This window comes from Tubulanus polymorphus, chromosome 1 (genome assembly GCF_964204645.1).
Source record: "Tubulanus polymorphus chromosome 1, tnTubPoly1.2, whole genome shotgun sequence".
Taxonomy (NCBI): Eukaryota; Metazoa; Nemertea; class Palaeonemertea; order Tubulaniformes; family Tubulanidae; genus Tubulanus; species Tubulanus polymorphus.
Genome location: NC_134025.1, coordinates 6,543,997 through 6,557,319, shown reverse-complemented (window position 1 = coordinate 6,557,319; position 13,323 = coordinate 6,543,997). Strand labels below are relative to the sequence as shown.

General features: G+C 35.2%; 1 protein-coding gene across 1 annotated transcript in view; it reads left to right on the top strand.

The window, feature by feature from the left end:
- Nucleotides 1–13,323, top strand: part of LOC141901596 (syntaxin-binding protein 5-like) — a 49,488-nt gene that overhangs the window by 28,810 nt on the left and 7,355 nt on the right. The window contains exons 12-19 of the mRNA XM_074788937.1: nucleotides 204–419; nucleotides 1,983–2,023; nucleotides 2,111–2,310; nucleotides 2,456–2,602; nucleotides 4,368–4,516; nucleotides 4,614–4,702; nucleotides 4,786–4,901; nucleotides 8,677–8,764. Of these exons, the coding sequence (XP_074645038.1) occupies nucleotides 204–419; nucleotides 1,983–2,023; nucleotides 2,111–2,310; nucleotides 2,456–2,602; nucleotides 4,368–4,516; nucleotides 4,614–4,702; nucleotides 4,786–4,901; nucleotides 8,677–8,764 (1,046 nt within the window). The remainder of the gene's footprint in view (nucleotides 1–203; nucleotides 420–1,982; nucleotides 2,024–2,110; nucleotides 2,311–2,455; nucleotides 2,603–4,367; nucleotides 4,517–4,613; nucleotides 4,703–4,785; nucleotides 4,902–8,676; nucleotides 8,765–13,323) is intronic.

Sequence of the window (13,323 nt, the reverse complement as noted above, 5' to 3'; positions counted from 1 at the left end):
AAGTCAGTGAAAGTCGTAATTTTTGGTTTAATGGTATTTTTCCTGGCTCCGTCGATCTTGTCACAGGAGTTGAAATCCCCTAGAAATCTGGAAAGTCATGGAATTTGGTAGATTATTTAGCGCAGAAACCCTGTTCTGTCCTTGATGATCTCGCTGATCATTAATTTCGTTGTATAAACAACTCTATTGTATATATGTTATAGGTATCCGTGTTTTGAGAACCCGTATCCGATGGACATACACGAGTCACCTGTAACAGCCTGTTCATACTACGCTGATTGTCCGCCGGATCTGATCCCGGCATTTTACAACGTCGGCTCTAAACAACGTAAAAGTGGATTCAGCGAAAACGATTGGCCGGTTAAAGGTGGTGATTGGGGTCAAACGACGTGCAGTTATCCAGAGATTATTATTACTGGGTAAGTGTTTAAAACGCAGTTAGATAAACCTAGATAAAATCAGGAGGATTTTCTTTAATGCTAGGTTCACGTGCAAACAATTTTTCATCGAGGAATCAAAGGAGTGGCAGTTGAGCGAAACTATTTTGAATGGAGCCAAGTGTGTAAATGAAAAAATTGTTCAATTTTCCACATCTTGTTCGAGAGGAATAGAACATGTTCTATTTCTCTTGAGTTGAGGAATCAGGAGAAATCTAGCCAATCAACACGCAGTATATTCACACGCTTTTAGTAATTTCCCTTTCTGGAAGGAGGCCATATATTTCAACAATGAGAGAAGAAACCTTTGATAAGAATTACGTGAAATTGAATTTTAATGACTCAGATAGTTGTTGTAATGTTACTATGATTTATTCATCAATATATGTACAAATATGTTATGTGAGAGTGGACCTTTCAAAATTTTTTTTGTATCAGGTGGTTGTATATCCCATCTGACAGTCAGCGTGATATCCATGAAGTCCTTTTTTTATTTTTCAATTTTGATTATGATTATGATCGTGATATGATTTCTTCTACAGTTGTGTGTATATGAACATTGTTCTTGTTTAAGGTTCGAAAGTTGAGGAGTTGAGAATTAACATCTCAAATTCTCTTCAAAAAGTTGAAAAAAGAAATCCTTCATTCCTGTAGTCCGTGTCTTTGTCATTACAGTTCCTTTCAATCGCTCTAGCACAAATATCACTTTTCTTCGTAACATATGCGTTTAGCTCAGTTATCAACTTATATCAAATGAACCTGATAATGCAATTTCTGCAAAGACACCTGCTGCTATTTCTGGAATCAATAGATATTTGATATCTTAATTGTATCTTGACATCTTAATTGTATCTTGACATCTTTATTGGCCAACTGAAATAGTCGTTGTCGTCAGTGTAGGAATTGTCAGACAGAATATGAGATAAATAATGAGATAAATAATCAATAAGTAGTAGTCTGACCCAGTAGTATACTGTATCCTGTATTTCTAAAACTCATAGTAAACGACAGCATGCATGAATATGTACATACCAGGGGGGAATTTGTGGATGAATTGTACCTACATGATTACGACTTATTCATGGACCTCTTGTTATTAACGAATATTGATTCAGTCTGAATAGTTAGGGCAAATAGCAGCGAAATTATTTTTAGAAATAAACAGTCGATATATCTGTGTCTGAATTCAAAGTACGCCTCGAAGAGTTGTGTATATGTATTGAGTGGTCCCACTACATCATATTTGTAACCACCACAAGCATATTGGGCTGAAATTGCAGGTCTGTCGAGTTCCTATTTCATATGAAATGTTCGTATGAATTTGGACTTTCTACAGAGTGAAGTAAAGCTCATTTCCATTTACATTCTTTGCCTCGTTGATCACAACACTATTTGCTTATATTGATATCATTCATTACGATGTTTTTTTCTTGGATATGGTATTTTGTACACATTTTAGTTGTTTGTTTTCCATCATTGCATAATTTTTTGTCAAAAACTAACCTTGCTTGATATTACTTGCTCATATTTTGGTGTTTCTTCCAGTCATGCTGATGGATCGGTGAAATTCTGGGATGCTTCTTCGGGTAATTTCTAATAGTTATTTTGCTGTCTATAATTGCGAAATCTTTTTACAACATGTCTACTGATCCCAATTCATATTTTACTTCCAGTCACACTGCAAGTTTTATACAAACTAAAAACAGCCAAATTGTTCGAGCGACAAAAAAACACTGGACAAGAAGAAGATGAAGACCCATATGCTGTACAGTTCATTTACCTGGATGCAGAAAGTCGAATGGTTGTTATAGCCGGTCTAACTCACGTAGCTGTATTTAAATATTGTAAACATGAAAACACTTCGGATGTGTCGGTATGTACCACTAGATACTGAGAGCATGTGCCTGATCACTATTCAACATAAATCATTAAGGAAATCAGTTCCAATTATGAGGCTTTTCAAGTGTCAATATTTCAGTGTGTTTTGGTTTTATACCCATGTTTGTTTTATGATTAAGGTGCTGGATATTTCGATCCTATATGAGGTAAATGATGAACTGGATTCACCTGAATATGAATACCCGAAACCTAGTATTGGAAATGTACCTCAACATCACAGCAGTAGCGTCGGTTCATATTCTAGTACTACATCAGACTCTAACAAGGTACAACGCATTTCTCTTTCCATATTCATCTATACACTATATGTACATTTGTATTTCTCTTATTTCGCCAGAACAACGCAACGCGATGCAACGCATGAAGCTCTTTATATGTCTTGAGCTGCTCATTAGAGAAAGACAATTATTAGACAAGATTAAATCACTTACGTACTACGTCTACTTCAACTGCCATAGTCATTTAACAATTAAAATTGATTATCGGACCTTCAGTTACAGCCATTGCCATCTCAACCATCACTTTGCCCGGCGAAACAGTTGAAACTGTTAAGACTATCTAGTTGGCAGTTGAAGAATATCATATTAACGTCTGTGGCATGTTCCTCTGATAACGATGTGTATGTTGTATTTTGTTTTCAGAATCAAATCCATTATATTCATTCAGTTAACATGGTGAGAATGAGAGACTAATAGCTGAGTAAAAACAATGCGCAGTGTTTCGCTTCATATACCATACTGTCACCATTATATTATAATCCTTTTACTAGGGGTGGTACTCTTCGGCCTGGTTCCTCAGTATTGATTTAAGTCCAAAAACAGCATTGAGTGGTGAATCTCATTTAAAAATATGTTTTGATGTATAACATTGGTCATTTTACTATAATGAGCATCAGATCTAGATAAGGCTATTTTTCATTATCCAAACAAGATCATTTGGATGAAGTCACAACTGAGGAACCTATTTATTGTAATAGTGAGATAAAACCTGGTAGGTAGGGATAGTATTTACTAATTATGAGTTGAACTCTATTGGTTAGTACCTAGTCATTATTAGTTATATGAATATTATACATGTAGATTGAACTGTTACTAACTGCATAGAGTACTTTATGCTGAATAAGACTAGCAGGTTATATATGGTACAATGGCTCTGGAATATAAGTCATAAATGTTTCCCTTTCATAGTATCTCCCAGTACTAATCAGATTCAGTCCCCAGTTGGCAGTGTATTGCATAAGCTGCTGATCTTATTTTAAGCATGTTATAAGGTATATCATATACCTACCCGGTATATGCATTAGGTGATTTTGTGGCCCTGTATATTCACCTTATCACTGAAAGTCTTGTAATTATTGCTACGTTTGTCCGTTTGTCTGCTTGTTACAATGGCTTCTATAATGATACTACATTCCTGTCACTTATAAGTTTATATTTATACTATAATATAGAATGAAATGGACTATTCTTGTCCTTATCTATCTATCTCTCACTTTCCTTCCTCAATATCCAGAGTACTAAAACACATGCGACTGTTTTTTTGTTGTTGTTGTAACTATTCCTAAATTCGTGCTATCTCGACAATTCAGCATGTGATATATAACACGATTATTGCTCTGGGAATTGTGGAATGACTTGGTATTGGGATATTCAGATATAGCTGCTAGATATATTGGATATATACATCATGTATGGTGATAGAGCGACAGTTCGTCGTTAAGTCACTGTTGAAGCTATCCTAGGCCATCCAGTGATAAGAATGATACTAATAAGATACGGTAGTCGATTAAAGAATGAACTTTAATTTTCGTGAGTTGTTTATCTTGTTACTGGAACACGAAAGAACAAGTACTGGTAGTATCAGTATTTATAAGTTCAAAATGTACTTATCCATTATCAAGTGCTCATCATCACCATCAAAATCAATATTTAAGCTGTTTAGATTGGTATCAGTTGTAGACATATTCCTTTCTAGGAATAAATTTAGTTGGTTCTGGTGATTCAACAGTTTGCTCTATGTATTTATAAATAGGCTGAGACAATGACATGTGTCAAAGTAAAACAAGGACCAAGGAAATGGTCGGCAGGATATCAGCCCGATGTGGTATGTTTGCTAACGTATGTAGATGGAGAACCACCCTCTAATATTACTAGCGTATCTCTCAATTCTATATACGGTTTGTAAGTATATTTTAAATGAAGTAAAGCTTCAAGGTGTTTTAATCGGATTTTCTGGTTTGGTTTGGGTAGCATATTTATGCGATTCTTTCATTTGTAGGTTGGCATTTGGTAATGAATCTGGACTAGCAATTGTAGACTTGATACAAAAAACATGTTTATTAAACATGGGAACTCCTGATCTCTATGGTATGTTCTTCGCTTGCCATTACGCAGCATATATTATAATCGTAGAATTATGTTATATCATACACACAACATTTGTCGCACAGGTTCTATGGATCCTTACCCGAGGGCACCACGATCACCTAAAATGAAAAAGTCTCAGTTACAACAAGACCAGAATCAAAGTTCTACCGAAGAAGCCAAATCGCCAACAACCGATCAGGTAAAAATTCAAATTCATCCGCTCTAATTTTTGAAATTGTTACCATGACAACTCTTCGACTAAGTGATTTATTGATTGGTTTTTGTTCCCGATTTCATAGAAATGCATATTGTATTTTCTTCGGCGTTTGAAGTTTTGCACGTCATTGATGCCGACTAGATACTAATATGTCACGCCGCGTTGTCTGAAGCTTAGTGCTTTAGTACATGCATGATAGTGATTACTGATATTTATCAGTAGATAGATTCAAACAGCTTGAAATGCATCAAATGTAATGCTGTAATGTTCACGCTTTTTTAATCGAGTATGAATCGAATGTATTTCCTTCCAGGATCAAGTATTTGATTTCTCCAATACGCAGGTAACCGACCCCTCAACACTAATGCCATCTACAGGCTGCTGTCTATACTACTGTTTCTATCATTTTCCGCTACCAAAACAACAACAACGTGACATTGATTTTCAATTTCAGTTTACCGAAATAAAATGCCCGACCATAAAGGCCGTTTTGGACCATATTCGATATTTGATTCAGCGTGTTATCAAACGAACGAAATGCGTAAATTTTCACATTTCACATTTTGGGGCTTCTATCAGAAAATTAGGTTTAATGCTTCCATATACATAAAGAAACACTGAATTCAAGGTTGCACAATGGATCAAAACGTCGCATATCATATTTCCTATTAATACAAATCTTTTCATTTGATTGTTTTGGTGGCCATTAGGTGGGATATAAGCACTCAGCTTGCTTTATAACTACAATCTATCTACTAAAAGGCCTTGTTCGAATATGTATTAATTGCGTGCACTCTGTCACACTGTTAAATTCATTTTCTTATACAATTATTCTCAGATATAGATTCTGGTATTTATAAGCCATGAATTAATCGGTCTTCGAACGGCAAGTTGTCGGAATATGTTGTTTAACAATGTGACAGGCTCTTTTAACACAAACATGTCATTTTGTCTTGACAGGAATTTCTAAAATTGACCTGATTGTTTTCTTTAATGTCCGGATCATCAATACAGTTCATTACATTTCAGAACTGTATTGTGATGCCTCTATGCATCTAATATTACTAATCTATTTGTAGTTTTCTCCTCTTGATAGGTATTTCATGTTTTATGCTATATCTGGGGTTGGTACCTTGAAATTATGACCACAATCTGCTTAAGCTAGGCGGACTGAACTTTAAAAAATTGTCTTTTATAAACGTGTAATCAGTTTCTTTCCATGCATGAGAATGGTGATTTCAATGGATCAAAAGACAAAAGGGAGATATTGGAATGAAAAAATACTTACAATTCTTGACATTTCTGGCCTATACTCCTAGATTCTTCATTCATGTAAACATACCGAGATTTCAATTGTTAATCGCCTCCAGGGGTAATAACCATCATTTGCATTTATGTAACCATTATCTTTATTTACAAATTCCATTAAATTTCGTCGGTTTTTCGCACCTTTGTTTCTATATTTTAACGCACTCTGATAATAATACACGATGTGTTAAGTGCATGTTGCTGGTAACTTCTTAAGTACATGTATTTGCTAATCATAATGTTCTGTGTTATTGTACTTTTTGTTATGCATGATGTGTGCATGTTATTTTCAGGCTTTTAGGTCATGGTTTTAGTTAGATTAAAAAGTTAGATATAGAAAAATGACAGGAATATCATGATGATAGATAGCATTAGTCAAAATTCGCATAATAGTTTATTTGCAAAGATATTTCTAGCTGATTGACCATGAAAATGTTGAGTTTAGTTCAGTCCAAAGATTTAGGAGTAGATAATTTCTTTCAACCCCTAGAAAATGTTTTATTTCAGTCCTCGCGTATAATTCAATAGTGTTAGGTAAATGTTGTTATATTATGTTGTTTGTTTGCAGAATTCTGCCCCTGTTGCGCCACCTAGGACTAAACGAAATCTATCCGCGGGTGCTGCCACCCCGACGCTTGAAATTATAAAAGAAATCACAAAAACGCCATCTCCACCGATAAAAGCGGTCGATGCCGATGACGATTGTTTATTACGACCGCCGAATCATTTACCGCTGTCGGCATCGCATCCGAATTTGAGTCCGACGAAATCGGGCGAGTTCTTTCTGAATGGTTCGATCGATCATCGATCATCGCTGGAACATATCACGGGCGACGATAAATGCGTGACGAAACGATTTTCGTCGTACGACAAGTGCGTCGTTCGAGATGAGGTTACGCTCAATCAGAGACCGTTCTCGCTTTCGGAAAAGGATTTCAAAGAATTGAAAAAAAAGGACGTCACGCGAACATTGTCCGATCAAACGCATAAGTCTAGAAACCACCATCGCGTCGATGTCGGCGACGATCTTGAGTTGAATATTAATAAGGAATGCCCCGAAACGGGCGAGGATAATTCGAAAAAACCGAGCTTCGCTCGACAATTGAGCCGCAAAGTTAAGGATCATTTCACGACTCGAAGCAAACGCCATTCAACGCCGAACGAGATGGCGACCAGTGACGATATCGAGCGCAAATTTCTGAATCTGGGTCTGAATTTGAATTCGAGTTTCAGTTCTAGTCTGAATTCTAGTCTAAGTCGTAGCAGTAGTTGCAAACGTCGTCAAATGGTTGAAGTGATCGACGTTAGTGGCGACGACGTCGGTGAAAAACCGCCTCATAAGAAGATTCACATTCCCAGGGTTTCCGTCGGATCTGGTATGTAAACCACTCGCCATCCCTCCCTATACTTCTTTAACACGGTTGAGGTTGCTTAAGTTTCTTATATACATATGTATTTGTATACCCTATTTCTACATGCATGATGGAACATGAGTAAAATGCACCATGGATGGAATCAATTGGGGTTTAATTTTCAGCAATGTCGTTTCATTTATAGGTCGACTTGTTGCTGTTTGTAGGCGCGTTAAAGAAGAGTTCAGCATGTCATAGCATGTACGAGCTGCGTGCTGCATGTAGTTATTACTAACTGATCTGATTTAGCTGGTTTTTAGATACCACCGATTAGCTGATTATCTTAGGAAGAAGTGATGCAGTTCGAAGCAGAGAAGGATGGCAATCGTTTCGTTGCATTATTTGTTTTCATCCTTTGCTGATTTGCAGTTAACATTTTCATTCTTTGATATAATAGATGGCGCTTAATCATGGACTGCACCAACACCAGTTATGCGGTGTTGGTGGTGGTGTTGGTATACCGAATGTCCGAACCAATGGTAACGCATAAGTAGATATACATATATATTATATATATAGTATATATACATACATACATATATATTATACATACATATACACACCACTGTATAATGTATATTGTATATCTAATCACTACAGTAGGTATTGTACACACAGTTTATCAGATATGAATAATCCAATGAACTCGATACTGGTACTGTTACACGCTACATTTTACTTTTTCGAAGAATATTCTGGTTGTTGATTAACAGTCAATTTCTTGCCAACGATTTTCGTAAATACTAGTGGTTTCCTTGGATGATTTATACCGAATTAGGTGGTCTTTTAGCCTAGAAAAACCCAGAATTATGTTCTGAACGGTTGTATCAATTTAGAAGTGGACCTCTGAGGCGGTTCGAAAGATTGCCTAAAAGGAGACTAGTATAGTGCATGTATGCTAGTTGTACGAACTGATAAACTGTGTGAACTGTAGCGAGCAGTTTGTTCACAAACGATCGTTTGACTATTTTAAGCTTGTTAAAACTAATCTTTGTTTTCCCGTTTTTGTTTTTTATTCTCTTACTCTACTACCAAAGATGAACGGGGTTTGTTTGAGTCCCACAAACGCGAAACAACGCAACAAACCGCAGCATCCACCTGAACTAAGGCGGGCAATCTCCCAAGGTACCCGTAAAATCCAGAAAGCCCAAAGTACAGCGTCTGTGGAGGAGTCCAACGGTGGAGGTGGAAAACAAAATAGCCTTATTATTATCATTATTATGACATTAGTTGTTCTGTTTTTCTTTTTATATAGACGTCTATATGTAACATGTCCATCTGTGAGCAAAGTTCATGCGGTAAAAAAAAATAACGAATAAATCGTTTTAGTGATTTTAGTCTCTTCATCTCTCGTCAGGCACTCAATAACATAAATCATTTAATCTAGAATTGATAGATACCGGTCGATTGATAAATGTTAATTTTAATTCTCGTTAAGATAATGATTTTGTTTCAGTGCATGCGTATAAATGATTAATTCAATGTTAGAATATACTTAATGAAAATCTTAATTCAACAGTTCGTATTTCATAAAGTAGAATATTATGATTGAGTGTTTGACTAGAGCCTATTGGATTTTATATATGTATATCTCAATATGTTCTATCTGTGAACTTCAATCATCCGCGCTTATATACCCGAGTCTCCACTCAGCTATGATTTTATGTCTAGTGTGCGGGTGCAACTACTCAAAGTCGAAACTACTCTAAAATATCGAAAAACCTTTTTTATTCTCTCATTGATTGCTTTGAACAATCTTTATACTTGTCACATCTTAACTTAATTCTTTTGCAATACTTTAAAGTTCTTTTTTATATACTTCTATACATGTATTTATATATATGAATAATCATTCCGTTGTTTGATTTTTACATTGAAAATCTCAAAAAATGTTTCAGTTATTCAATATCTAGTTAATCTAAACACTGTAAACAGTTTCCAGAGATTATAACAGAGTTGAAAACTGCATACAAAATTTATTTTTAAAATGCTCCATCGGAAGATATACCACACTGTTCAGTAAAATTGATAGTTATATTAAACTTCTTGATGAATAAGATGTTTTTATGGACATGTCATATATAAGACGGTTTGTCTCAGTTATTTTTAAATGGCTTTCTTATTTCTGTTTTGTTATGTTTTGTCTACTGGCATACCTCAACGTAGAATGGGGGTGTGTGTAAATAGCTGTGTAACGCGGGCAGTTCTGAGTCTGAATTCTATTTAACCTCAGTAGGTTCAAATCCCTCTGAGCTAGAATGACTGCACATCATTGGTTTTTTTTCAGAAATCAATGCTACTAAGATTGATGTATGCCAGTGGTATATCTCGTGTTTTAGCTTTTTGCATGATTTTCATCATAGTATTTAATTGAAGCGATTTCAATTTACAGATGTAGACCCTCATTTCACTCTTCACTTAGCTGACCTGTTATGTTGTCGTTTACTTTTGAATATTTTCATTTTGTGCGGCTTGCTTGCTTTCTTTGTTAATCTATAATTCTTTGCATAATTGACTGTCTGTCCTTCAGAGAGTTCTATTGATTTGATGATCTTATATCCCATATCATCTTGTCTATTCTATAGTTCTTCATTTTATGTTGCTAGTTGGATGATATTTAAGGCCTGAAACAAGCATAACTCAATCCCATATCAGGTTTTTTTTTACTATCACAAAACGATTTTCATAGCCAATGGCTCAGCTGCTATTGGACAACTTGAAAATTGATTTCTACGTTGGCTATCTTCTGATGAAATCTGGCTGAGGCCATATATATATATATATATATATATATGTTTGAAGAGGCTGTCAACAGAGTTAGTAGTAAAGTTCCACTCCTTGGGAAGATTTTTTAATGCTACATATTTCTGATATTTTCTATATATGTAGATATAGTATTAGAAAATGATAATTTTGTATAGTTTGATTAGATGCAAAGTTATTATATTATTTTGGCTATAATTTTTTAGCACTCTATATTAAACATAGTTTTTATGTCTTACGCAATTAAACAAACCAAACTATATTCTTTGAAGATTTGATCAATGCGGAACCTATTCCACCCTTGTTCTCCTCTATACTGTTCGTCTTGTATTCTCAACTATCATTCTAGGAAGAGATTTGTCTCCGACGCTTAACCTCTCAAACTGATGATATACATTTATATACGAGATATTCAGAAATTGCGAACTGTTTGAGGGGCTAAGCTATCATATACAACGATGATAAAGGATTGATCCTTGTTAGTCGACTCTCCGTTCATATCTTAATGCATGTTGCTGTTCACTACTTTCAAAATTCCTCTCTGTTTGCTGTGTTTCTATCTATATGTTCAAGACCCTCTGCATACATGACGGAGCAATCAGTTCTGTTTCAAAATTTTTGATCTGTTGATATAGACTCGACTGAAAAAGATGGTTGCATCTATAAGTCCCTTTATGATATCACTGATAATAACTTTTTCCCGAAACTATTCCGCAATCAATCAGAAGTTTGGCAATCGATATCATGGGGATTTTTTGGAAGCTGCCTTTTATCAAATTTTCAACGTATATCAATATCGTCGTGCCTGCATTGGATTGATCTCTAGAATATCGCCAATGTTTGTCCCATCCCATTCCTGATGTAAAATGGTCACAGGTTTCCACGCTGATGTGTATTGCTGGTCATCATTATGTTTGGTGATATTTGCTTATTTTTACGAGTATATTTCTATAAATTGATCACAGTAGTACCGTAAATTTTAGTCCGCTTCAGTGAGATTCATATATACTGTATGATAAATTTGTCGGCCAGTTTAGCCTGTGAAGTGATCACTTATGCTTTTTGATAAGGTATTTTTCAAAAGTTACAATTTATCGGTAAGATTTCACTTGGTAGTAGGTATGACAGTATGTTCTGTGTTTGTAGGACACTCCCGACTTATTATACTACATGTATTTGATGCTGTGCTTTCAATAACATGTTTAATCACCTTTTGTCAGAGATTTTAAGCATGAGCTGCACTAATCCAGTATTTGAAAAAAGTCTGGGTTTCAGCCAGTTTTGAATAGTTTAGCATTTTCTAGTGAAAGTTTCTATGGTTAGTTAATTTACATACACTTCATTTCTGATGTAGCACACGGATAAGAATAAGCCGGCTTTTGAATTACATATTAGTCATGAAACTACTTGTATTTTCTTTTTCTGTTTCATAATCACGTAGTTAACTTTATTTCTTCTTTCTTTGTGCTGTTTAAAGCCACAGTGCTGACTTCAGTCACTCCAGGTTCAAGTACTCTCTTTCTGTTCTTTATATGTATACTGTAGAACAGTTATCGAGTCGAAGTCAATAGTAAATAAGGAAACATTTTTTTGACCTCTTCGAAAGACGAAGGTCGTCATTGAGATGATTGTTTCTATTTGTACAGACTAGTTAATGATTGTTCTACAGAGTGCATGATCCACTCCAGGGTTTGTACTTGAATTAATGATGGCTAAGCTAAATCATCAATACACGTTTTACTAGCATCTCAATTGACAACCCTGGAGTTGTATTGTTAGCGCCCTCTAGTGGAACGAAAGTGAAATGTTAGTGATATATACATGCACCTATGTTTTACCCTCCAGTTAACAATATATGATCGACTAATGTTCACACAAAAACGTGTGTGTAATCCACAGATATGAGTTTAATATTGTGATGAAATAACAATTGGTGGTCTTGATATATGTATCTAAATAATAGATTTCATAGAATATTTTGAAACTGGATAAAAAGTTTTAGTACGATTGTGCAGTAGACTCTGCTCATGTCAGATTTGCTCATGATTTGTGATATTATGTGTTGAATATTTTTGAAATATGTATCTTCTAACTCGGATATCACTCCCAAGTCAGATAGATTTTCATGGTTCCATGAAATGTGACTTAACCGGAGTCTACTGTAGTTCATTATGAATCTAAAACAATCTGTTATTTAGAAACATAATTCCTACCATGTTGAATTTGGTATGATGATGTATTTGAATGATGACGCATGCTGTTGGTATTGAAGAAATTGTCTCTTCTTTCTCTCAGACATTCCGACTACGCTGGGACCGTGGGCGTACCCTAGTATCATTGTATCACCCACTGGTATTCAAGATTTACTGTTAAAATCGTTCTCAATGTGTGCACTAGTATTTAGAACTGGCATTTCTACTATTTGGGTTCACTTCACTCTATATTCAAACGCAGGAACGTCCCTGTTTACAGCGAGGCTACCTCTTAAAATGATAGGCTTCTCGTTAATATTCTCTCTTAAGAATATTTAGCAAAATCCGTCTCGGGAAAGAATGTAACCTGACATCTGTTGGTAGCAATGAATGAGGCTGTAGTGAAGATGGCCTTGCGTTTGTTTGATGAAATGAATGAGATATTATGTATGTATTTTTTAGGGTTTCTGTATAAACTAAATCAACAAGGAAAACAAAGACTTTCAAACGTTTAAACTTCCGATATACAGAAACTCTTTATCTTTGTCGAAACTAGTAGAAAACTTATCAAATTCACTGTATCCCAAATATATTGTCAGCTATAGTCTCGACTGTGTTTGAGCTGTGATCAACTCCTTAGTGCTCACTTGTTTTCAACGGTTTCGATCAAAGAATAAAAGACATGTTTCATAAACTGAATTTGCCTAAACTGAATGGATTTATGAAATC